Source organism: Dunckerocampus dactyliophorus, chromosome 3, assembly GCF_027744805.1.
Source record: "Dunckerocampus dactyliophorus isolate RoL2022-P2 chromosome 3, RoL_Ddac_1.1, whole genome shotgun sequence".
In the NCBI taxonomy this organism is placed as follows: domain Eukaryota; kingdom Metazoa; phylum Chordata; class Actinopteri; order Syngnathiformes; family Syngnathidae; genus Dunckerocampus; species Dunckerocampus dactyliophorus.
The window spans coordinates 24,520,603-24,547,332 of record NC_072821.1 but is presented as its reverse complement, the minus strand read 5'-3'; the positions used below and the strand labels follow the sequence as shown (position 1 = coordinate 24,547,332).

At 40.7% G+C, this 26,730-nt stretch overlaps 2 protein-coding genes across 24 annotated transcripts in view; one reads left to right on the top strand and one right to left on the bottom strand.

The window, feature by feature from the left end:
* madd (MAP-kinase activating death domain) overlaps window positions 1-24,301 on the top strand; it is a 62,368-nt gene extending 38,067 nt beyond the window's left edge. For 12 of the 22 annotated variants that reach the window (XM_054771070.1, XM_054771068.1, XM_054771080.1 and 9 more), the window contains 12 exons: window positions 119-239; window positions 421-483; window positions 2,130-2,250; window positions 2,821-2,926; window positions 2,996-3,106; window positions 3,183-3,290; window positions 3,364-3,528; window positions 3,616-3,688; window positions 6,246-6,352; window positions 11,711-11,780; window positions 13,928-13,974; window positions 23,056-24,301. In XM_054771070.1, coding sequence (XP_054627045.1) covers window positions 119-239; window positions 421-483; window positions 2,130-2,250; window positions 2,821-2,926; window positions 2,996-3,106; window positions 3,183-3,290; window positions 3,364-3,528; window positions 3,616-3,688; window positions 6,246-6,352; window positions 11,711-11,780; window positions 13,928-13,974; window positions 23,056-23,169 — 1,206 coding nt within the window. In that variant the 3' untranslated portion in view covers window positions 23,170-24,301. The remainder of the gene's footprint in view (window positions 1-118; window positions 240-420; window positions 484-2,129; window positions 2,251-2,820; window positions 2,927-2,995; window positions 3,107-3,182; window positions 3,291-3,363; window positions 3,529-3,615; window positions 3,689-6,245; window positions 6,353-11,710; window positions 11,781-13,927; window positions 13,975-23,055) is intronic. The other 10 variants (XM_054771078.1, XM_054771077.1, XM_054771087.1 and 7 more) reach the window with 3 other exon arrangements.
* Window positions 23,732-26,730, bottom strand: part of bbox1 (butyrobetaine (gamma), 2-oxoglutarate dioxygenase (gamma-butyrobetaine hydroxylase) 1) — a 41,755-nt gene continuing 38,756 nt past the window's right edge. For both annotated transcript variants that reach the window (XM_054771095.1, XM_054771096.1), the window contains exon 8: window positions 23,732-26,259. In XM_054771095.1, the coding sequence (XP_054627070.1) occupies window positions 26,090-26,259 (170 nt within the window). In that variant the 3' untranslated portion in view covers window positions 23,732-26,089. The remainder of the gene's footprint in view (window positions 26,260-26,730) is intronic.

Genomic DNA, 26,730 nt, shown 5'->3' with positions numbered 1-26,730 from the left:
AAATCCAACCCAAACTGAAAGTTAATTTCAGGTGTTTTTGCTCATACAATCCTGTATGATTTTCCTTGTTTTTTATTTTTACTATAACAAAAATGTGACAGTTCTCCGGCCTCAACAGGGAAAAACTCACACACTGAAACCAGGGGCAAAAGAACATGCATCAGCAATGGCAAAGGGGATGCCCATTCAGCCTATGGAGGATATCAGTATGAGGATCTATCTTTGTGAAGGCCTGCTTGGTATGTTTTGTCTACCCACCTATCAGAATTACTACTGTCAATCAGATTTGTCTTTGTCCCCGTTTTTGTATTTTCTGGGCTTGGTCTGCTCCTTATGCCATTAACACTTCTCACCTCTTTGCCTAACCCTTTCTGCTTGTCTTTTCTCCTGCTTCTATCTCCTCCTGGGAAAATCTTCCAGGCCGTGATAAGAACTCCGTTTGGGATCAACTAGAGGATGCTGCCATGGAAACCTTTTCGCTAAGTAGGGCTAATCTCTTGTTGTTGCCCTTTCCCGTGTGTGGGGTGCAAATGCTGTTCACCAAGTGTAGCTCGGAATTTAATCTTTGGCGTGACGTGGGTTTCTCCAGTCCATCAATAAGCGCCAAATCAAAGTCGTGTGGGTCTTTTTTTTATGTGGAGATTTGAAATGGAAACTATGATAAGTTCTCCCCTTATGTCAATATAATCCTAATGTTAAAGGTTGCAGCCTTCAGCTTTTTCACTGCTTGTTTTGCTAACTAAACACGTGTTCATTTGCTTATCTCTGACCTCTTTCACTTTTCTGTTCAAATATTAACACTTAAAATCATCATTATAAGGAGGAGGTGCAATCAAGTGTTGACAGAAATGTAACCGGGTTCCTACTCGAGTATGGAAATGTGCGGAATTTGATTTGATAAATTTCCAGGTCTAAAAATACTGTATCTAGAAAACGGAAACTAATGTATAGAAAAATATTCACGTTTCCAAGACAGTTACCACTGTTCTATTTTCTTAAAGATAAAATTATGAATAAGGCTACAACTAACCATTATTTTCTTAGTCGATTAATCTGAAACTTGTTGTTTTGATCTGTTTGGCCCTAGACGGACATGAACCAAACACAAGCAGTTAGTAGTTTGATCCGCAACAAGAGGTAAACAAGAGGTAAATCTTGCTTTGCCTAAAACACAAAGATAATAGGTCTGCTTTCATGGATGACTAAGGAAATCAAGAAATATTCACATTTTCACAGGCTGAAATCAGAAGATATTTCCATTAATAAAAAAAACAACAACAATTAATCGAATACCAAAATAGTTTTCAGTTAATTGTATAATCGATGAATCTGATTTATCGATTAATTGTTTTAACTCTAATGACGCACATCTATTTCCTGAGTCTCGAACTCTGCTTGCTTTAATATTATTATTATTATTATTATTATTATTATTATTATTATTATTATTATTGTAGCATCTGCAGCAGCAATAAGAATTACGAGGAGGTAGTCGATGAACAATTACTTTATTGAACAAAACAGGTTACTCTCTGTCGCAACCATGGCAAAAGAATATCAGCAAATGTCGCTAGAAGAATACCAGCGAATGTAGCTGTCTCCACACATGCAGCGCTGCACTCACACGCACAGGCGTTCACGGCTTAACAGACAACACAGAACTCTTAACTTCGGACAAGTACTGTATGATATTGTAGCAACCCCGAAGTTTTGTATAGTGGTCATGAAATCGGGATGTCTGTGTGGCCGTGAATGGGAGCGCATGTGTGTGTGTGTGTGGGGGGGGTGTGTGTGTGTGTGTGTGTGTGTGTGCGCGCACGCGTGTGTGTGTGTGTGTATGCGCGGTGCGAGTGAGGAGGAGGGCTGCAGTGCATGTGTGGAGACAGCTATGTTCACTGATACTCTGTTGGCTATGTTTGCTGACAACAGCAAGCTTGATAGCATTAACACACAGACATGACACATGGATTGGAAATCTCTGCAGGTGGTAAGAGTTACATATCTGTAGGCCGATACTGGATCAGATTGTCCCTATTTTTAATATATACAGTACGTATATTATAGACAGTCATGTAGAATGTGTCAGCGTAGGGGTTTTGGACATTTTTAATTATGCTTCATGTTTTCAGGTAAAGAGCGCTCCACGCTGTGGGACCAGGTGCAGTTTTGGGAGGATGCCTTCTTAGATGCTGTCATGTTAGAGCGTGAGGGGATGGGATTGGACCAAGGACCTCAAGAGATGATTGAAAGGTTCGAAAAGTTGTATCATCTCAGATAAACCCAGTCACAGGATTGAAACCCTCAAATGGACTCAAATCCAACCATCCATTTTCTATATTGATATGAGAGTGCCTATTCTAGCTAACTTCGGGTGAGAGTACCACGAGCAGATCACCAGTCAATCACAAGGTTGACACATAGAGACAGCCATTCACACTTGAGAACCCACCCTGCTTGGTGTGGGTAGCTGTGCTAACTACTTGCTGATCACAGTTGTAAAGGATTGACATAATTTAGCATCGCAAATGGTTTTGATTTGATCACTTTTTTGTTTGTTGGTTGTTTAGTCAATAGGATAGCGTGACAACTCCTGATTTCAACGACAACCCTTAATATCTTGATGCTTATCCAGTTATGAAAGGTGTGGAAGTGGCACTTCATCCATTTGTAACAGCACACATCCTCCCCAAGGGAGTAGCCAGCTAACGTGAAAAAGCTTTGTGAACAATTAAGGACATTAAGGACAGTTCCATACCGAGTTATACCCCAATTCCAGATAGAAGCTGGAAAAACACTTGTTCCTGTGCTTCTTTTCAATAGATACATGTCCTTGGGAGAACATGACCGCAAGCGTCTGGAGGACGATGAGGACAAACTGCTGGCGACCTTGCTGCACAACATGATCGCATACATGCTAATGATGAAAGTATGTAGCTTTGTTTACATCGGACACATCACGACTCTCGCTTTCCTCATTAACCTCATGTTTGTGTAGGTGAACAAAAATGACATCAGGAAGAAAGTGAGGCGTTTGGTGGGCAAGTCCCACATTGGCCTTACCTATAGCCAGGAGATCAATGAGCTGCTGGACAAATTGGCCCAAATGGTCAGTATTTGTTTCTTTGATGTGAATGTTTGAACTCCTGCACATCTCTTATAATTATTAATCCATTCCTGTTTAGAACGGCCGTGAGCTTGCTATCAGGGCCTGTGGGAGCCGTCATATCAAGAAGCAAACCTTTGTTGTGCATGCTGGTACAGATACAACTGGGGACATTTTTTTTATGGAGGTCAGCATTGTCATCACTATGCGGTTCTAAATTGATTGAGTTTTGTTTGAAACAGCACTCATTGATGTCGCAGGTATGTGATGACTGCATAGTCCTGCGCAGCAACATTGGCACAGTGTACGAACGCTGGTGGTATGAAAAGCTCATCAACATGACTTACTGCCCCAAGACCAAGGTTTTATGTCTCTGGAGACGCAACGGCCAAGAGACACAACTCAATAAGTTCTACACCAAGAAGGTCAGAAGTCTTTTTTAGTCTTTTTTTTTTTTTAGGAGATTAGCCTTAATTACTAAATGCATCATAACATTTCCTCTCTGCTTTTAGTGTCGAGAACTCTACTACTGTGTTAAAGACAGTATGGAAAGAGCTGCAGCCAGACAGCAAAGCTCAAAACCAGGTATGGACAATCATTTATGGGGTTAACTAGCCATGGGTGTTTTTTACCATGGTTCTAGGAATTGTGGTGCCTGTAAAACAACAGGACCACTTAAGCTGTGACCCTGCTTTTTTGTCAGCACATTTTTAAAGCAGTCTATAAAAACGCTCCTAAATCAGGCCTTGCTGGGTGTAGCTGAGGTGAAAGGTCTAATTAGCTATTTTTAACCACTTTTGGGTGGACACTTGTCTGAAATACATTTTTGAGGAACACTTTGAAAACACATCAGATCTAAACTGGGGGAAAAAATGATCTTGAATATCTTTCCTGATAATAAGTAGGTGATGTGTTAGAGAGAAAATGATGCCACATAATTTGATAGAAATGAAAATGATCACCCTATAGAGGGGGAAATCAAAGACACCCCAAAAATGAAAGTGAAAAAATGATGCAGCACACTGGTCCATTTTGCTAAAATGTCATTGTAGCAACTCAAAATGATTCTCAGTAGTTTGTGTGGCCCCCACGTGCTTGTACGCATGCCTGACAATGTCGGGGCATGCTCCTAATGAGACTACGGATGGTGTCCTGGGGGATCTCCTCCCAGATCTGGACCAGGATATCACTGCGGTACCTGGACGCATGGAGGAGATTCCAGGAGACAGGTAGTTACTCCAGGAGAGCTGGACAGGGCCGTAGAAGGTCCTTCAATCCTCAGCAGGATCGGTATCTGCTCCTTTGTGTAAGGAGGAACAGGATGAGCACTGCCAGAGCCCTACAAAATGACCTCCAGCAGGCCACTGGTGTGAATGTTTCTGACCAAACAATCAGAAACAGGCTCCATGAGGGTGGCCTGAGGGCCCGACGTCCTGTAGTGGGCCCTGTGCTCACTGCCCAGCACCGTAGAGCTCGATTGGCATTTGCCATAGAAAACCAGAATTGGCAACTACAGCACTGGTGCCCTGTGCTCTTCCCTGATGAGAGCAAGTTCAACCTGAGCACATGCGACAGACGTGAAAGGGTCTGGAGATGCCGTGGAGAACGTTATGCTGCCTGCAACATCATTCAGCCTGACCGGTTTGGTGGTGGGTCAGTGATGGTCTGGGGAGGCATATCCCTGGAAGGACGCACAGACCTCTACAGGTTAGATAACGACACCCTGACTGCTATTAGGTACCGGGATGAAATCCTTGGACCCATTGTCAGAACCTACGCTGGTGCAGTGGGACCTGGGTTCCTCCTGGTCCACGACAGTGCCCGACCTCATGTGGCTAGTGTATGCAGGTAGTTCCTGGAGGATGAAGGAATTCATACCATTGACTGGCCCCCACGTTCACCTGACCTAAACCCAATAGAACACCTCTGGGACATTATGTTTAGGTCCATCCGGCGCCTCCAGGTTGCTCCTCAGACTGTCCAGGAGCTCATTGATGCCCTGGTCCAGATCTAGGAGGAGATCCCCCAGGACACCATCCGTAGTCTCATTAGGAACATGCCTCGACGTTGTCAGGCATGCGTACAAGCACGTGGGGGCCACACTAACTACTGAGAATCATTTTGAGTTGCTATAATGACATTTTGGCAAAATGGACCAGTCTGCTGCATCATTTCTTCACTTTCATTTTTGAGGTGTCTTTGATTTCCCCCCTCTATAGGGTGATCATTTTCATTTCTATCAAATGATGTGGCATCATTTTGTTACTAATACATCACCCACTTATTATCAGGAAAGATATTCAAGATCATTTTTCCTCCAGTTTAGATCTGATGTGTTTTCGAAGTGTTCCTCTAATTTTTTTGAGCAGTATATATACAGTATGTACTCCAACTTGTTTGCCTTAAAAAAAACCCCACCTGATATTGCTTACAGAATAAGGCCACATCCACACGAAAACAGATATTTTTGGCCTCTCGTCCACATGTAACGTATTACTTTGCCCTTAAAGTCCTCAAAAACTGAGCTTTTGGAAAACTCCGTCCAGGGTGGAGATTTTCAAAAACTTTCCCTTCAGTGTTTGTGCACGGACGGGTAAAAATTTAGCTTTTTGGTTTGTGCCATCAGAAATGTTTGACATTATCTCATGTTTTAATACTTATTTAACAACAGAATATTGAATTATTGACTTACAGGTGTTGGCTTAATTTTGTGTTGTGGTAGACGCGCATGCATGCGTCTTATTACATGCACAAGCGATTAAAGTGTGCGCAGATTTTAAAAATAATCCACGTCATGTGTCATCTAATATCTCACTATATTGAAGAATTTATGCATTATAATGCATGACACGTTTAGTTGTGGTTGCTTTTTCAGGCTTCTGATCGGCCAAAATATATATTTTTTTTAACGCTACTCAGGTGGATGGAGTTTTTTAACACCGGAGTGGGAGAAGTGTGGATTGTTGGTTTGGCTATGGCCTAATACGTCCAAAGTGTGAGATGAGAAAGACTGGTTCCATACAAAATAACTGAGGCCAGACTCTTTGTGTTTTGATGTGTCCAATTAAGGACAGACATGGATTTAAGCTTAAACATTCTTACTGACTTTGTCAGACCTAGTAAAATAAACTTATTTCTTTAGGTCCAGAGCTGGGGGGGGAGTTTCCTGTCCAGGACATGAAAACTGGTGAGGGAGGATTGCTGCAAGTCACTCTGGAGGGAATCAACCTGAAATTCATGCACAGTCAGGTAAGTAGCCAGGCCCACCATAGAAAGAGGCTTCACATCTCACTCAAGGGCATGGAAAGTCACTCGTGCTAAAATCCAGTTTTCATCCCATCCTTTTCTTTGCCTTTCTGCTCGTCCGTCCAGTTTGCCTCTTTACCTTTCCTTTCTTGTCGTGACTGTCTTCCTCTAGTGTTAGCCACTGTATCTTATAATCCAAAGGTAATGTCTGATAAAATGTTTGATTGGCGTTTTCTCATACCGTACCAGATGTTTTGCCTTAGAGGAAGAATTCATGTCTGTGCTTTTGTGTTTTAAGTTTGCTTTTTCTTCTTTTTTCCTGGTAGTTTGTGTTTTTGCATGCATGCCTGCATTTCCAAAACAATATTAACACATCCTTCCACGTGTTTGTTTTCACATTTGGGAGATAAAACTTCTCGTTCATTTACTGTGTGGGAGGAAATTAAGTGTTGCTGTGTGTGGTGTGTGTGTGTGTGTGTGTGTGTTGCGCATCAGTGGTAAGACTGATGAGCTTGTTCAAAGACTTTTCATTAATAATTGGGCTATTCACTAGCAACTTTGACACTTAAGTTTGGACCCTCAAATATCATTTTGTGTTGTCTTCACATCTGCACAGTTAGTGAGAGTTTGGCCAGACGAGTGACGAATTAAAGGACAGTCCAACATAAGAGTCTTAGTTGGTGTTGTTAATGCACATTGGCACATATTCTGCTGGAGAGATGAGTGCCATTTTTCGAAGGCTTTTTCTAAGTAAGCTGTTGGATACTAACACATTCCGTTTAGTTGAGTTGAAATTAGGGATCGGGCCAATCCCATCTAGTATTGGTATCCGAGACCAGTATAATTCACTTATTGGAAATTTATGATACCACCTGCAGAGATTTCTGAGCCATGAGCCATGTCTGTGCTTTAATGTTGGCAGCAAAAGTAGCCAAAAGAGTATCAGCGAGCATAGCTGTTGGCACACATGCACTTCAGTGTCCTCCCCACTCACGCAGCTCACGCACACACACACACACACACACACACACACACACACATATACACACAACCGCTCCGCCTAACGCATTCAAGCCACACAAAACAGTCGGGTATCACAAATTCTTGAACACAAAACTTTTGGGTTGCTACCATGTCATATTTGCCTGTATTACAACCATATATAAACAATAATGACAATAATGGTAATGTAGTAACCTGGAACTTACAGTATGTACTGCACGTTGTTAAGAGTACTGTGTTGTCCGACTGTCTGAAGCTGTGAACACATCAGTGCTTGCGTGTGTGTACAAAGTTGCAAATGTGGAGATACTGTAGATGCGTGAGCTTGATATTCGTGTAGCTACATTAGCTGATATTCTTTTGGCGTGGTTGTGGCCGACAGTTACCTGTTTTGTTCAATAAAGCGATTGTTTGATTGACCACATCCTTGTCTGTGGACCCTACAATAAGAAGAATATTAAAGCAAACATAGCTCTGGTATCGGTATTGGCAGATATTTAGGGATGCTCCGATCGATTGGCCACCGATCAATATTGTCTGATTTCCGTGAAAAAGCATATGCAGATAAATACCTTTCAACACCGATCACAAAAGCCGGACACGTCTGTCTCGTACAGTTCAGCCTGTACCGAGCGTCCCCTGCCCACTTTCCTTCACACTGCGCAGGCGTGCCAAACCAAAAACAAAAAGGCCGCTGATCCTTACTAGAGTTGCGGGAGTATGCTGGAGCTTATCCCAGCTGACTTCAGGCGTGAGGCGGGGTACACCCTGGACTTGTCGCCAGCCAATCGCAGGGCACATATAGACGAACAAACATTCACTTAGTGAAATATGTTTTTGTCTAAATTAAGGTGATTTTTATGGTTCCATTTTTTCATATCATATAGCCAATAGCAGGGGTGCAACCAGAAATTCTGGACCCCATGGAAAAAAAATCACATTGCACTTTTTTTTTTTTTTTTTTTTAATCATTACCTATTTTTTGGGCCCACCTGGCAGTCAGGGAATTGTCCTAACTTTTCCCCCTTATATGGCACCATGGGGCCAATACACTAATCATAAATAAATTTTAAAATGTACCTTATCCTTATCCTTATCAGCCGATTTTACTCATGGGTGATGGATAGCAGAATCGGTAGCATAAAACCTTGATCGGAGCATTCCTTCAATTAATGCATTGGGATCAGGTGAAGTGAAAAAATGTGGATCATGCATCCCTAGTTGAAATGAGTGAATGATGTAGCCATAATTAGGGATCTTTCACTCAGTGTTATTGTCACCAATTCATTCATTTCTTTTGCTTTTCGGCTCATTGTAGATATGCAATATATGAATGAATTGCTAGTTGTATTTTTATTCTGTTTGATACATTACTGCACTGACATTTTCAGTGGGTGAGCCAGTTTGTGATGTTCCAGCAATCTTGCCTTGAAGTCTCTGTCGTTGTCTCTTAAATTTTTAGCTTCACCTTTTTGCTTTTCTAATTTGTCACTCGTCTGTGTGCTGTTTAGTGGAACATTAAGCTGCAATCCAACTGTGACTGAACATTTTGGAATGTGACAATATTCTCCTGTTAGCATTTATTCAAAATCTCAAAATGGCTAAACCTGAAGAGATACCCAATGGGAAGCCAATCAAAAACTAAGTAGAAAATCAATTATATTTATTATTTAGGCCACACTACAACATCAAATACAGTGGAACCTCCAAAGTCCAATATTCCAAGGCACTGTGTTGTAATTTTCCAACTTTCCAAACTTTTTTACAATGTAGATGGGTTGCCGTTAAGGCTAAGGAAGTAAATAAGTTGATGGGTTTAAGTAAATGATGCTAAAAGTATTTCAGTGTTGTTAAAAGTGATTACAAGTTGTTTACATGAATAATTCATTGTTGTGTAAGTTTTTATGAAAACACGTTATCGCTAAAATGCACTGCCCGTTTACAATTATGTACTTCCGGTTCCGATTTTCACTACTTAAAAAAGATCGCTTGCAAGAGACAAAATGGTGACGCAATTGTGTTTGTGTTGAACAATGTAACTGCACCACAGACAATGCAGGTATCAAAATAAACTCTTACACACTAATATACATGCAAAACAGTATTTTATATGTATAACCCGCAAGGCATGCTGAGTAACATCCCGTTGGGGAAGTGTGCATGTGGGCTTCTCAGCATGCCTTGCGGGTTATAAATCAGTATAAAATAGAATTGTTTTCCATGTATATTATAGTGTGTAAGGATCTCTTTTGATACCCACATATCTGTGTGTTACAGTTACTGTATATTGCGTGTTCCACATGTGTTGTTATTTTTGGTTGCAAAAATAACAACACAGGAGGTAGGCTCCTGTTGGTTTGTGATGTGTGAGTAAGGGTTTAACTATCGAGCTGCATGTAACATATGCAGTTTATATAAGGTATAACAGCATATAAAGAACGCCTCCTCAAGCAACTTTAAGTTTGCCTCTGACTACTTTCTGTGCAACGCAAGCTTTACCAATGTAGGGCAAATGAGATGGATTTTCTACCAATAAATTGCCAATTAGGGAGCATATAAGCACAAAATAGTGCATTTTCCCCACAAATAAAAAACAAAACAAAAACATTTTGTTCAAAAATCTGCAAATTTGCAGGGTTACGAATTATGAACTGCAAATATGCGGTGATCTGTTGTAGATTGAAAACAAGCATGCGTACTAAAGTTGCAGTCAATTTCACATGTGCCATTGGGTAGACCATAACAATCATGGTGGACTCCTGCTCCTGCTCTGCAGGATCCCAACACTATCACTTGTATTAACTGAGAGATATTTCTTACATGCATTGGATAGACCGACCCCTACGCGACGAAGGGCAATCCAAAGGTGATATAGTTGATGTTTAACTTGGGTGTGCCTGTGCCAAGAGCAGACAATCTCTGGAGCTTGTCACAGAATCACACCAACTAATTGCTTGGCATATATTCTATTTACTACTGTACATCCTTTCTGGTGTTTCCAGCAGTCTCGTGTACAGATGGTAGTTGCCTTTTGCACGTACTGTAGAACTGTTTTAGAATCGGACTGAAAATGAAAAAAAATGTAGTGTAAAGCAGTTCTCAGGGTGTACACAGCTGTCTTTGCGGTGTACATGCACATAATGAGGTTGATCATTGGTTTTGCCACACAGTATTTTGTGAATTTTGAGGCCTATTCCAGAAAATTTGAGGGCATTTGACTTTTGTAGGTTCCACTATTCCTACAGACGTCTTTTAGACGTCTATTGTAAAATATGCATTTTACAATTCCGTTACCTGCCATTTTCAAATATCTATCCTGCTAAACACTATAGTTTTATCTTCTTCTGGTCTTCTCACTAAAAGAGTTTCGGAGCTAGATTAAACTTTAAAATGGAAATGTATTCTGCTGTCAATCCAATCGAAATGGACCCTCTCTAAATGAAAACCCTAAATGCTCAAAGTGAGCAAGAACAGATTGCATTGCATTTGCATTGAAAATGTGTGGGAGGTGACATCTCAAGTGTCCATCAATGACTGCTCTCATTAATCTGCTATGCTTGTGTGGTGCCAGCCCTTGTTGCTGGAGGAGGAGGCATGGAGGGCTCTGGGGGATGGAAAACAAAGGTGAAGCCAGCTCTTAATACTCCAGTCAAATGGCTAGTCCTTTTTTTTCTGGTAATTGCGAGGTTTGGGTCTCTATTGTTTCGGTCTTGGATAGATTCTGGATGAAGTCTCTACGAAGCTTCTGTGGATAGACAGCGCCCACCCACCCAGAGTGTCGTTGAGTGTTTGTGCTCTTCTGTCCGATAATAATCCAAACCATTTCTCTCCCATGCTTTCTCCCCCTGCAAGGAGCGGAAGGTACACAACCTCTGCTGTGTTTGCTTCTTAGCTGTAACATCTTATTGGGTTCCTTTTTGTTTTCTATCTTTTCCTTTTACTGTTGTAGCTGTATGTCCCATTTCTATTGTTTTATATGGAAATTCCATGTATGCATCTGTGGGCTATATTGCTTCTAATGCTTACCCAAAACTGTTGAATTTCTAATGATAATAATTCATTTCATTTTGAGGAAACACGTCCTCTTGAATTAGTTAGTGTAAAGCAGTCTTTCTGTTGCCCACGTATCATGGAAACTTCTCATGTTTTGCTTTATTTTATTTCCCTCTGTTAGCTGTTAATAGCTTGCATTCCACATCTAGCTGTTTTATTTTACCTTTCATCCTGAATATGACAAGTTTTAACCTGGTTATTTATTTTCTTTTTTCTTTTTTCAATACAAAGTTTGATCTTTCATCCAGTGTTGTTGAGTTAATAATGTTCTGTCTTGTGTTGTTTTTTTGTTTTTTGTTTTTTTAGGTTTTCATAGAGCTGAGTCACATAAAAAAGTGCAATACAGTGAAGGGAGTCTTTGTCCTGGAGGAATTTGGTAATTACACCATCTATTGATTGTAGGCCTGTACTTGACACGGCAGTAACTCAGCTTCATGGCGAAGACCACAGCTAATAAGAGTTCCCTATATTGGACGTGAGCTTTAGAGTGTCTCTAACTGACACACAGACACATTTCATCTCAGTCACAAGTATTTGGACAGGGAGAAAATAGTACTAGGTAAAGGTTGTAAAATGTGCTCAAAGAAACAATGCAATTCAAATAGAACTTCTGCATTGGAAGCACTGTGCTTGATAATATATATTGAGTCGTGTTGTCAAGAATATAGTCCCATTTTGCAATAGGACTGGAAGTAGTGAGACACCACTGAACAGAAATGCACCCTTGTGAAACTTCTGTTATTCAGGACATTTGAAAGACTTTAAAAGAATATAGGAAATCCAGAAATGATGATAATAGGTAGGAATACTTGCAAGCCAGCATTTATAAGTACTGATATTACAGTTGTCCCTCGCCACTTCGCACTTCGAATTTTGCGGCTTCACTCATCACGTTTTTTAAAACTATATTAATAAATCATCGCTGTTTTGTGGTTGGCTACGGCCTGTTGATAGTAAAAAAAAAAATATGCATATTTGAGCAAATGTTATGTATTTTGGCCTAAATTGAGCATTTTCAAGCCTAAATGAACTAAAATACAAATATAAGTCATTCGGAAGACACGTTCACACATGTTGTGATATGTAGTATTCTACAATGGTCACTAGGTGTCAGCAATGGTACATTGATGGGACAAAGCTTCTGCAGTACTACTGTACAGAACAGAAATTAAAAAACATGAAGGAACTCTTATTGTGTCTATGTGTTAATATGTCTTATTTTTTGTTATTATGTAAACTATATTGGGTCATACAAGTGTAAAGGTGACTATAGAGGTGTTATTTCATGTCTGGAGGGCTCTAATATGTTAAAAAACGTATTTGAAAGGTCGTAAACAAGTTTTCTATGCTCGAAATACAAAGATATTCAATTTATAAATAATACTAAATAATCCTACTTCACGGAAATTCACTCATCACGGGTTGGAACCGATTAACGGCGATAAACGAGGGATTCATGTATTAGTTACAAAGGCCAGTCAAATTCTTTACTTGTTTTTTAAAAATCAAATCTGCAGAAGCAACGTTAGTATATTTTAATTTCACTAGAGGATGGTTTTGTTCCAAAGTCGGTTATTTATTCTTGATTAGTGTTTGAGTAGCTTTGCTTCCATGGCAGGGAGAGGCTAAGCAGGTTAACTTACTGTGATGCTACCCTATTAAGTAGTACGATGCTTGATACTACAGGCAGGAAAGTAGGACATGGTTGTCAAAGATTAAAGTGAAGCGCCAGGCTGGGTTACTGTCGCGTCTCTGTGCTGATTTTGTAATGTTGCCCTCATCTTTGCCACTATGAAAACCTTCATTCTCCAGCAGGTAAAGTGTTGTCACCTTTCTTATTCAGATCAATTCTGCACACACTATCTGTTCCTTCAACTCCTTCACTTTCCTTTCCTATGCTCCCCTCATTAGCCGTGCTCCATCTCTCATTGGTCATTGTTGTCTCAGCAAGGGGAGATCTTCCAGAATTGTGTTTTTAGGGTGCTGGGAGAAGAGTTTTAACGTGGCCTGGCACCTTTTATTTGCTCAGCATGCACTTCTCTGCTATGGGTTCACAGTTACTAATGAAAAGTCAGACTGTCCTGAGGACAGCAACATGGTCCTGGGCCAAAGATGGTTGGCATTGTGTAGCTGCTTCTTTGTCATGTCCTTTCACTTTCACTTCATTGGGGTAGCAGGGCAAATGTCTTCTCTACATTTTTTTGTTCTTTTCATATTAAAATAATTCTCTTGAAAAATACATTTTTGTGGGCTATATTCTGTCCTTACCAGTCAACCATAGCAGAGATGTATTACCTTCCAAAAGGAGTTCATTATCTCTTCCACTCTTAGAAGAGATACATCACTGTGATACGTGATACCTATTCTTAACCTATTGTTTGTGAATGTTTGACTGGTGGTGGATATTAGTGGCATTAGATTGTTGATTGACTTCACCTCTTCAACACCAAAGCTGTCAAAAGTTGAACTGATTCAAGTTCCTGCTGCCTTTGAATTTCTCTTCTGTCTTTTGCATCGGCATAGTTCCTGAAACTAAAGAAGTGGTGATCCACAAGTACAAGACCCCCATGGTAAGTCCTCATCAGTCCGCCAGCACACCACTGGCCCTCACAGTAGTTTACCTAAAGGCTTTGGTGACTTTCATGATACGTTCGTCCAACTGACGTACTTGGTCACATTTCCTAAGTCTAACACACCTGAATATTGTGTTTATAAATTGGTTTTAATGTAGAATCTGCATTTCACAAGTCATCCCTTAAGGTTTGACTTGGAGACATCAATAAGCTGTGGCCAATGCAGCATATGGTGTGCCTTTCTGTTAAGCTGTTTTGCAGGTAATAGGTCAACTAGAGAAAAAACACAACTAAGAGGCTGAAAGAGGGGGCATAGCCCCACCTATAGTTACACAGGTGGACATACTTCCACTGATAAATCCATTTGCACTTGGCAACATTTTAGGATTTTCCTTCATACACATGATCTATAGAAAATCACTGTCCAAATACTTAATACCTTAATGTATATACCGTAAATTCCGGTGTATAAGCAGCACCACTAAATTTAGAGGAACAAACAGATGAGTTCTTATATAAGCCGTACCGGTGTATAAGCCGCACTAGGGATGTCCCGATCCGATCTTCAGGATCAGGATCGGCTGCTGATCCGCTGTATTTGTGAAGATAATATCGGCTTCCGGCTTCCGCCACGAGATTGGGCCATTCGGTTGTGGTATCATGTTCGTAACTCGGAGCCACACTCCCCATGGTGGGTGCAGTAATGCACACACTGCTAATTAGCAAAAAAAATAATAAAAAGAAATTAAAACGGAAAAAACTGAATTTGGGGAAAAATAAAACGGATTTCACAGGGCCCGAAGAGAGTTTGTTAAAAAAAAAAAAGTCATATTCTAAATCACACCACAAATCTATAACCATGTCAACCATGTCAAATGATTAGTCCTACCCTAAAAGTATTTTGCACGGCCATTTCTTTCCATTTTATCTTTTATTATTATTAGGGACCTGACTTACAGAGGTTTGTTACGAAAGCCCAACAATATTGTTGGTTATGCTGTGTAATAAAAAAGTAAATTCAGCAATACTTTGGTTACATTATGTTTAATGATTTGAAGAGCTATTTTCATAACCATATTCAATTCCACAAATTCATGTTTTTAACAAAAGCTTATTGTTATTGAAAAAACAAACAAACAAACAAAAAAACGATCGGTACCGGATCGGATCGGCAGACTATAAAAAAAATCGGATCAGACCGGAAGCCAAAAAATGTGAATTGGGACATCCCTAATCCCTACGTCCACATCATAAAGTGGCATATTGTGGCGCGCACGAGTCCGTGAGGCTCATTCAGCTATTTAACTGACAGGAGCCAATTATGAGCTACGAATAAACTCACAAGGAGCTTGTCAATTCATTGGAAATTGCAGGAGGCCATTACTCAATATAACAGTCTGACTCATGGTTTAATCTTACAAACAACGAGGGAAAGGCTTCTTGAGACGTCATCTGTACTTCTGTGAAGAAGGTGTCGGACGTTTCGCTCCTCATCCGAAGAGCTTCGTCAGCGAACTAATAAGTGCTGGTAGCCTAGGCCTTAAATACAGTAAGAGTGGGCGGAATTGGTGTGCCAACACTCTCCTCCTATTGGTTCCTTACACTAAGCCTGGGCGGAGTAGTGGTATAATCCTCTCCTGCTATTAACACCTCCGATAAAAGGGAAGTGTCGCTCCCTGAGTTGGGTATGAACGACTCTGATACTGGCTCGTTAGGATCTATTGTTCTGGCTCGGCCCTGGCTTCACCTCATTTGCAAGACTAAGAGCTGTGGGTTTTGGTCTCAGTAACCTGCTGAACACACGGTCCAAATTAAACCTCAAACCACCATTCCAATTCAATGATGGGTTCTGTTGTTTGACAAAAATAGCTTCCTTTACTCCTCTTTCAAACCATCTGTTTTCTTTGGCCAAAATCTTTACCTCGCTGTCCTCAAAAGAGTGATTGGTAGCTTTGAGGTGTAGATGTACTGCTGATTGAGGACCACTAGAATTGTCCCTGCAATGTTGATAAAGCCTTTTTTGGAGCATTTGCTTAGTTTCCCTAATGTAGTGCTCTTTGCATTCCTCATCTTTACAGTGGATGGAATAGACCACATTGCTCTGTTTTTGGTTTGGAGCCTTGTCTTTAGGATGCACTAATTTTGTCTCAGGGTATTTACTGGTTTGAAATAGGTAGGAATTTTGTGTTGCCATAAGATCCTCTGGAGTTTTTCGGAGACCCTCGCTACATAAGGGACTACCACTCCTCTCCTTTTTGCTTCTGTGGGCTTTTGGGTTACTTTCCCTACTCTCTTCTTTTGACATTTGTTAAAAGCCCACCGTGGGTACCCACAGGTTGAGAGCGCTCTCAGGACATGTTGTGTCTCCTTTTTCTTTCCCTCAGCACTAGTTGGTACAGTATTTGTTCCGCTCTATGTTGGAGGGTCCTAATAACACCCAGTTTATGTTGTAGTGGATGGTTTGATTCAAAAAGCAGGTTTTGGTCAGTGTGTGTGGCCTTTCTAAAGACCTCTGTAAGTAGCTGTCTGTCCTCTCCTATAATTACCTTGCAGTCTAAGAAGGCTAGTTGGTTCTCTTTAGTGTCCTCGCGAGTAAATTTGATATTGGTGTCCACCGCATTGATGTGATCTGTGAAAGATCTTATGGCAACACAAAATGGAGGTGTTAATAGCAGGAGAGGATTATACCACTACTCCGCCCAGGCTTAGTGTAAGGAACCAATAGGAGGAGGGTGTTGGCACACCAATTCCGCCCACTCTTACTGTATTTAAGGCCTTGGCTACCAGCACTTATTAGTTCGCTAACAAAGCTCTTCGGATGAGGAGCGAAAAGTCCAACACCTTCTTCACAGAAGTACAGATGACGTCTCAAGAAGCCTTTCCCTCAATGGACAACTCCTGTACGACTGAGAGCCTACACAGACGCTTACAAACAACATTAAAGTCATCACACAGCAACTACACAGCAACAACGTTATACCTCAGAAATATAGAAACATGGATCAATATGAGTTTTATATGAAAAAACACATTTTTAAGTGTTCCCATAATGCATTTTGTTTGAGAAAACTATTTCATTGGAGGAGAGCATAGAAAGCATAGAAAATGGCTGCAATGCTGCTTCTCTTCACCAGAGGGAGCCAGAGGACCCGGGGGCCAAAAAGAGGGAAGGCGACGTCATTACAATGCCCCAATGAATGTGTTGCTCAGACGCAATACCTTATGGGGAAATTGAAAAATGATTTTTTTTTAAACATATTGGGACATGGTTGTATATTTGCATATACTCCTTTTGAGTATTACGTTGCTGTGTGCTGAATTTAGTGCTACTAGTAAAGTGTTCTCTGAAAGATGACTCAGACTAACAACGTTCCGTGTTACGACGTTTTGTGGTTACAAACATACTCCCATAAATTAATTCCAAACGTAATTTTAGTCCATAAACACTGGAGTCGCTAGAGCACTAGTTACAATGCATGCCAGCTGAAGAATATGCAGCACAAGAATGCAGTGTGTGCCTCGTGCTGGGCGGAAGGATACATTGTCTGCCTGCACAACCACACTGAGGAACAATAATTCATTTTGTTCTGTTGTAAGTTGTAATTGTGGATGTGGATGTGTCCACACAAACATTACCATTAGCCATGTCCATGCCTGACATATTGTGTAAAATGTACTACTGCATCAGCTACACTTCAATTGAGATCACTTAGGCTGTATTTACGCTACAATTCCAGTTGTTTTCCTCCCACATACCCCATTTGGGATATGCATCATTGGGTATTTTCAGAACTGAATCAAATGTAAATAAAATTCTGATAAGAAACAGATTTCTGCTGATGTGACTGCAGGGTAAATAGATCAAATAAAGCCCGTCAGTGAGAGCCACATGTCATAGAAATACAGTTATTGCTCATGCATACACGCACCGACCAAAACAGCACACCTACAGATAAATGCAGACTAAAGCCAATGTTGGGAACTGCAAAGACCTGTGGGTTGTTTCAGCTGTTTAGTAAACACAGTGGCATCACATGACTTGAACAGGTGATTTGGGTATTAAATTCAAATTTGGCATTTTAGACTTGAATATTATTCCGACGTTTTTTTTGTAGCCGTCTACAGACTGAATATAACTGAATGTTCACTGTATAAAGAGACCCAGCATACATATAAAGGTGTGTGCATAGCATACATGCTCCAATTAATTAATGTTTAATTAATCACCTATATTTATAAAGCGAAGTAGCCAACGTTGTTTACCATTATTATATGTTTTAAGGCTGTAAAACCTCTTAGCATACAATTTATACACTTTTCTCAGACAGGTACGAACATTTTTTCACATTTCTCTCTTGTTTAAACAGTCAAAGTTCCAATTTTGTTTGGAATTTTAATGACCAATCTACTACGTTGGACACAAGAAATTATAAAGTAACTCACGCATATTCACTCCTCTGACCGTGCCTTGTCCTGGCGCCGTTTGGCTGTAGCATTTTTGTATCCTTGTTGAAACATATTGCTGCTGCCGTCTTTGTCCTCCTTGTCCTACTCCTTGAACCGAAGATTCATTTAGCCAGTTAGCTGCTTCTTCTTCACAGTTATCTACTTTGCTAGCATTATTGACCACGACAGGAAACGGTACAAAGGAGAGTGATCGACAGTTGGTCTACAGCCAATCAGGATGCGGGGGGGGGAGAATCAGTAAAAAGCAAACCGCAATGTAGAAAGGAAGGAAACACTGTATATGTACTGTATGTATGTATGTATGTATGTCTTCCAGATTTCTTTGTTTTTTTTTTTGCATGTTTGTCACACTTAAATGCTTTAGATCATCAAACAAATATAAATCTTCGTCAATGACCACACAACTGAACACAAAATGCAGTTTAATGAAACTCTCTTTATTGTTAAGGGAGAAAAAATCCAAGCCTGCATGGCCCTGTGTGAAAAAGTGATTGCCCCCTCAACCTAATAAGTGGTTGGGCCACCTTTAGCAGCAACAACTGCAATCAAGCGTTTGCGATAACTTGCAATGAGTCTCTTACAGTGCTGTGGAGGAAATTTGGCCCACTCATCTTTGCAGAATTGTTGTAATTCAGCCACATTGGAGGGTTTTCCAGCATGAACCGCCTTTTTAAGGTCATGCCACAGCATCTCAACAGGATTCAGGTCAGGACTTTGATTAGGCTACTCCAAAGTCTGTGTTTGTCAGCCATTCAGAGGTGGACTTGCTGGTGTGTTTTGGATCATTGTCCTGCTGCAGAACCCAAGTTGGTTTCAGCTTGAGGTCACAAACAGATGGCCGGACACTCCTTCAGGATTTTTTGGTAGACAGCAGAATTCATGGTTCCATTTATCAGAGCAAGTCTTCGAGGTCCTGAAGCAGCAAAACAGTCCCAGACACATCACACTACCACCACTGTATTTTACTGTTGGTATGATGTTCTTTTTCTGAAATGTGGCGTTATTTTTACGCCACATGTAATGGGACACACACCTTCCAAAAAGGTCCAACTTTAGTATGACTTTTTGTCAGACCACAGAGTATTGGGGATCATCAAGATGTTTTCTGGCAAAATTGAGACGAGCCTTAATGTTCTTTTGTTAAGCAGTGGTTTTTATCTTGGAATTCTGCCATGCAGGCCGTTTTTGCCCCGTTTCTTTTTTATGGTAGAGTCATGAACACTGACCTTAACTGAGGCAAGTGAAACCTGCAGTTCTTCGGATGTTGTTGTGGGGTCTTTTGTGACCTCTTGGATGAGTCGTCTCTGTGCTCTTGGGGTAATTCTGGTTGGCCTGACACTGCTGGGAAGATTCACCACTGTTTAATGCTTTCGCCATTTATAGATAATGGCTCTCACTGTGGTTCGCTGGAGTCCCAAACTTTTAGAAATGGCTTTATACCTTTTTCCAGACTGATAGATCTCAATTAATCTCAGTTATGTTTTAACAGGGGGCAATCACTTTTTCGCCATGTGGGTTTGGATTTTTTTCAGTTGTTTTCATTGACTAATATTTAAATTAGTTTGATGATCTGAAACAGCAACCCCCCCACAGCACAGTTAATGATTAGTGAAAGATTAATGAAAGATCTTTTTAAAACGTAATACAGTAATCCCTCGTTTATTGCGGTTAATTGGTTCCAGACTTGTGATCAGTGAATTTCCGCGAAGTAGGATTCCTTCATATATAAATGGAATATTTCATAGTTACAGCATAGAAACCTGTTTATGACCTTCTAAATATGGTTTTTAACATTATTAGACTTTAAATAACACCGCTATAGTCACCTTTACACGCGCATTAGCCAATATTGTAGATATAATCAGAGAAAATAAGACATACAAGACATAAATAATATAGACTTATTGTTTTTCTTTTTTAACTTCCTGTAAGAATACTACATATCAACACGTCTTTTAGTGGGTTTTCTGAATGCTGTATATACAGTATGTGTTTTAGTTCATGTAGTCATTTCTATGCTTAAATGCTTAATTTAGGCCAAAAATACGTAAAGTTTGCTTATACAGGTTTTTTTTTTTAAATTTTTACTAATAACAGGCTCTATTGAACTACAAAATAGCAGTGATTTAGGAATTTATTTTGGAAAAACTGAGGTGAAGTCGCAAAATTTGAAGCACCATGTGGCGAAAGATGACGGTATATAGGTGGTCCTGTATACGGGTACTTTCCTACACTGTGATGTAAGAGTTCTGGTGTAAGTCGGATCTTATGCTTAAGTTTTACCTCAACTAACTTGGAAGTCACTCACAGTGTACCGGGAACACTTGAAGGACGTCAAATACAATAATCAAAACACTAAATGCAAGAATGAAATGAAACAGTGATATAATAAAGTTAATAAAAAAATAAAAGCCAAAGCACCAGCAACCTCTCCATCTCCGAAATAAGACCACTAAACTGCCGAGTTATTACCGTCACTTTCATAGGAGCGGATGCTTTAACATGCTCAAAGATACTGTAGCAACACAGCGGTTATGTGTACTGTTAGTTTTGCGATTTCCCCAGTTACACCAAGAAAACCAAAACTTTAAATCAGAATTCTACCATCAGCATGGTTCACTGTGGGTGTCGTGTTCTTCTGATGATATGCACATTTTTTACAAACAACATACAGGCCTGGCTCCTGCACATTGAAAAAACAAATCCCCAAATCATGTGGGAAAATGTAATGATCTGATAAAACCTAAGGCCAACACCTTACCCACAGTGTGGACTTGTTTATTGTGCATTTTTATACCATAATGAATGACTTTTTAAATCAGAAAGTGGTGAGCTCGCTTTTATATGGACTGTGGTGCTGCAGAAGTTTGACAAATGAGGGGAAATTTATCACCATCACATCCTGCTGCAATTTCCTTGACTTTGTGTATTATTTATATTGTGAAAATAGGCAGGTGTCAGTAATAACTTGAGAGAGGCGTGATCGCATTAATGAAATGACTTGTCTTTATTACACACAAGAACGTTGTTGCAAACCTTTGGATTATCTTGAGTCTTACTGTAAATTCCAGTGTTTTAGCCACTACTTTTTTCTTAATCTTTGAACCCTGCGGCGGTGTGGCTAATCTATGGCTACATTCTAATTTGGTGACATCGCCTTTACTTCAAAACTACTACTAATTGTTTAAATACTGTGCTGCTCGCTCAGCAGGAGCCAATCACGAGCTATCAGAGCACTCACAACAAGCCCGTCAACCCATTGCACACTGCCGGAGGTCATTATATATAACAGTATAACAGTCTGACTCACGGTGTCATCTAAGGAAGAACACTAAACTAATCACACAGCAACTTAACACTCAAAAGGTGTACCTAAGAAATATACAAACATGCACCAATACGAACGCATCCATTGGAACGCATTCATTCATTGCAACGATGTCAGCCTCCTTCTGGGCTCCTCTGGCTCTCTAGTGGACAGATGCAACATTGCAGTGCCAACCATCCATCTATTTTCTATACTGCTTGTCCTCCAATTAAATGTTTGGTCAGATGAAATTATTATGGGAAAACTTAAAAAAAAAATAATTCATTTTAAACTCGCACTGGTACATGTTTGTATATTTCTGAGGTATACCTTTTGAGTGTTAAGTTGCTGTGTGATTAGTTTGGTGTTCCTCGTTAGATGACACCATGAGTCACACTGTTATATTGTTCTACTGTTATATTTACTGACCTCCTGTAGTTTCCAATGGGTTGACAGGGTTGTTGTGAGTGTGATACGCCATTTTATGGTGTGGAAATCTGTTTTTTCCTCTAAATTTAGTAAGTGCGGCTTATACACCAGAATTTACAGTATTTTGAATGAGTTAAATTTTGAATGAATTAAAAGGATAGTTGGGATTTTTTTGACATGAAGTTGTATGACATCTCCATCTGCAGTGGAGTGCATCAACAGTGACTTACTCATCACTTCGTCCCGTGAGCCAGATTTCGGTGATGAGGAACGTAGTTCCGGTCAGTTGCTGGAGCCACTTAAGTCAAGAGTTTGAATTCTCAAAACAATATGTGTTCAAAAGAGTAATACATGTGCATCGCAAAGATGCCTCCTCAAAAAAAAAATCCGACCTCACAATCGTTCGGTGTTACTTTGTCTCCCGTCCCATCACTGCGCGCTGTGTTCCGCAGTGTTTACATGCGCGGGTGAAGATGTTGCAGTGATAACTGATTTTTTCCAGGTGACATTTTTGTCATGCAGATGTTATCTATCACTCTTTTGAACGTGTATGTTTTGTTTTGAGAACGCAAACTTATCTTTACTTAAGTGGCCCCACCAACTTAACTAAGAGTAAGTCCCTATTGATGACTACACTGCTGATGGGGATGTCATACAACTTAATGTAAAAAAAAAAAAACAACCCAAAAAACAATCTCTTGAAGAACCTGCGAGGAGCGATGGCGTTACAGTCGTTGGTGCGCTCGCACTCGCAAAACATGCCGGACTTTAGCGTGGCCCAAGTTGTCCCAGCACACCAAACTGTATTATAGAGTGCATGATGACACCAAGAGCTGCTCCATGACCTTCGTGCTTCTCCTCCTCCTCCCCTGCAGGCACATCAGATCTGTTACTCAGTCCTCTGCCTTTTCTCCTACGTGGCAGCTGTGAAGGGGAAGGAGGCGGACGGAAAAGCCAAGATTCTATCGCCAAGACCCCTGCCTAGCTAGTGCACCCCTCCCCAACCTTGACCCCACCCAACTTCTTTCCCTCCATGTGCCTCTACTAGAGGTGGCGTCACGGCTGAAACACCACAGACAATCCCTTAGCGACATGAAAGCACACGCACCGTGTAAATAGCGGCCTGTTTGGGACCCTCCGTCTAGGTGTTTGACTGTACCGGGTGATGTTGTGTAAATACTTGCTCTTCTTCTCCGCTGTCGTGTAGATCCACCCTTCCCTACCCACCTCCCCAAATCCCAGGAAATGTCATCACGCTGTGTCCTCGTCCATTTGTGTCTTCAGTCTGGAAAATGTTCTTATACAATAGAGATGGAACCAAGTGCATGCAGGTCCCATGCACCCCCACCCTCCCATAGAAGTGCTACTTCCTGTGATGATGTGCATAGTTGCTGTGATGTCACTCTGTCCAAACCACCAACACTCCCAGACTTGTCATGCTTAAACCACAATTACTGTTCTAGTTTTACTGTAACCTCGTCTGTGCTCTGCTGTTGATCATGTCTAGCATGATTCCAAAATAAATATTATATATATTTATATATATATATATATCATATTTATTTAATATATAAATTGTTGCTGTATAGTTCCAAGAAAGTAATATATCAACTATTGAATTGCTTCATGTGCAATACTAAGTAGTTCCAGCCAGCTTCCTGTCCCACCTGGCTTTCACAGGGTGAACTTTTTCTTTATATTGTGACATAAGTGATTTCCTGAAAGTGTGAATAGACTACAGAAAGGTGATACTACACTTGAGTAGTACCACTATCAATACAAGTACTTGTCACCCGTCACATTTTCTCCAGTGTCCTCGTCATCCAAGTCAAAAATATCGGTACGACAAGCCTGTCATTTTAGTCACGTGACTGTAAAGGTGAATAAGTAGGACATTCCACTGCTGTTAAAAAAAAAAAAGCCACCTCCTCTGTGTGAATGTGACAAGAACGCCTGGATCGTCTCCACTCAATTCAAATCGAAAAGCTTGTTCAAAGCTCGTTGTGCTTCGAGTGGTCATGTTCGTCATTGTGTTGACCGGCTGCTGTCGTGCGAAGAGAACGTATGAAAGAGAATATGTACAGCTTCAGCAATATGTATAATAAAGTTGTCCAAACTGGAGTGGTTTGTCATTCTTTGGATGAAGTACGACTAACTTTGGTTTATTTTAGGTACAGTACAGAGACAATCAGTGAAGTTTTGTGAAGAGTAACAATAATGCAGCACATGTTGAATTAAGACCAGTGGAAGAAAAAGGCACAAGAAGACTACCATGCAAATAGTGTGGCTGACTCATTTGTCTTATTCAACAGTCTGTACAAATAAGTCAACAGAAAGGAAAAGGTAAAAGCAGACTGTGTATACTAACAGCAAGTAGTTATGATGGTGTCAACTGTAATCATTGTTTGCTCACTGGTGGTTTGGTTGTAAAAATCCCACAGGACAAACCGTCTTAGGCCACCGCGTTGTTTTAGCAATACTGTAATGACCGCAGACCTCCACCGCAATTTGTCATCTGTTTGATAGCCAGCAGGCTACATTTTGGCTCATGGTCGATGGCAAGAGAGTTGAAATGTGCAAATCATGAACTAACAGATCATACCGTTAACTGCTTGCCTCAAATCAACTCTCATGTCCCGCTTCCTGCCCGAGCTGAATCACGAGTACTCCAGAAGAGTCTCAGTACCTTGACTCACCGGTCGGCGAAGAATCGTGTTTCACTGATCTTCGCCATGAGTGTAAATGTGAGTCATGAACGAATCATTCCCAACTGAACGACTACGTGAGCTATACTGTACATGCGAGTCATGGACGAATCATTGAAAACTGAACGACTGAGCTTGTTTTCCTCAATGTTGTTATATTATGATAGTGGAGTTAAATCTTGCACTAATTGCTTTGATTGTTGCATGCATTTCTATTTTAAGGCTTCTTGAGAGATCTCTTTTGCTAAATATTCTGTACTGTTTAAAATTTTAGTCATGTTATTATTTTGCCATTGGCTGGCGACCACGGTGAATCCTGCCTCTCGCCCAAGTCAGCTGGGATAGGCTCCAGCATACCCCCGCGACCCCAGTGAGGACAAGAGGCGCAGAAAATGGATGGATGGATGGTTATTATTATTTGCATAAGGAGATGACAGGCAGCGAAGAGAGCCTTATCAGGCCGCTAAAAACACGTTAAAGGAAAACTGTGAATGCTGAATCACCAAGATCCACTGTACTCCTGCTCCTTTCCTTTCATTTACTTTTTACTGCGTCCAAATGATTGTTGCGAAGAAACAATCATGAAACAATAAAGTTAATGGTGGCTAAATACTTTCTACACTGTATACTTTGTTGTGTTTTGGCAGAAACCAAGATGAGAAACCACCATGAAGCAAAAATGAGCCACAGTTACTCACATGTTTGGAGATGAGGACACCTGATGATGCATTCTGTTTGTGCACCTTCAGGTTGGAGGTTAAGTCCCTTCCAAAGTAAAGCGACTTTACATTTAGACTTCCTCTCTGTGTACAAACAAGAAATAAGCATGAAGGCGACAACATTGTGGGGCACAAGATGGGAGAAAAAGGAACTTTAAAGACAATTCAATCTCATTCTTTTAAAAGTTTACTTGTAAAAATACATTTGCAATCTGTTAAAACTGCAGTTTTCATAAATAATTGATATTTGCATTGGCATGTTGCACTGAAGGTAGAAAGAAAAGCTTTTACCGAAACATATTGACTTGATATTGTCTTGGATTTTATTATATGATTGTTTAAAGTTCCTGGTCTGATATGTTTGCACTTTGCCCAAACTAGTGTCAGCTACTAGAGGCAAACATCGAACACAATCTTCATTGATGTAATCCTGATGCTGTAAACTACTTTTTAACTTTAAGAGCTGGCTGTGTGTACACGGCTAATCATCGTGTGGCGTCTGCCTCGTCGACTGACTTGCGGAGTATTCGGAGGCGAGACATGACTTCGTCCCAGTCCAGGTAGGCGCCCTCCAGGTGTCGCAACCTGTCCGGCCTGCTGACATAGCTCCTTCTGCCATGCAGGAGCCGCCAGTTGTCAAAGGTCATGATGTCGCCTGGAGTGTGAGCACATAAGAGATGATGTAAAGGTGAGAGGTATATGTCCCAAACTCACAGAAATTTTACTTTCAAGGTACCCAAACCCGCTATTCACTCCTCAGGTTACACACTGGTACACACTGGTAATCTCCATCTGTAGCCATAGCTGCCCTGGGGTAGACTGACGGAAGCGTGGCTGCCAATTTGCGCCTATGGCCTCTTCGACCACAACTAAACATTCATTCACACCAGTGTGGGTAGCACACTAGTCTGTTTTTTCTAGTCTAGTCTTTTGGTGGGTGCCAAAGTGATTTTTCCCCACAGGGTCCCAAATAGCTAGTAGTACCCATGTTTCCCCTGGTAAAATCAGTTACAGCGGACTCGCTGGGGTACCCATGTTTCCACTCGTAAAATCGGTTACAGCAAACTCGCTGGGGTACCCATGTTTCCACTCGTAAAAACGGTTACAGCAGACTCGCTGGGGTACC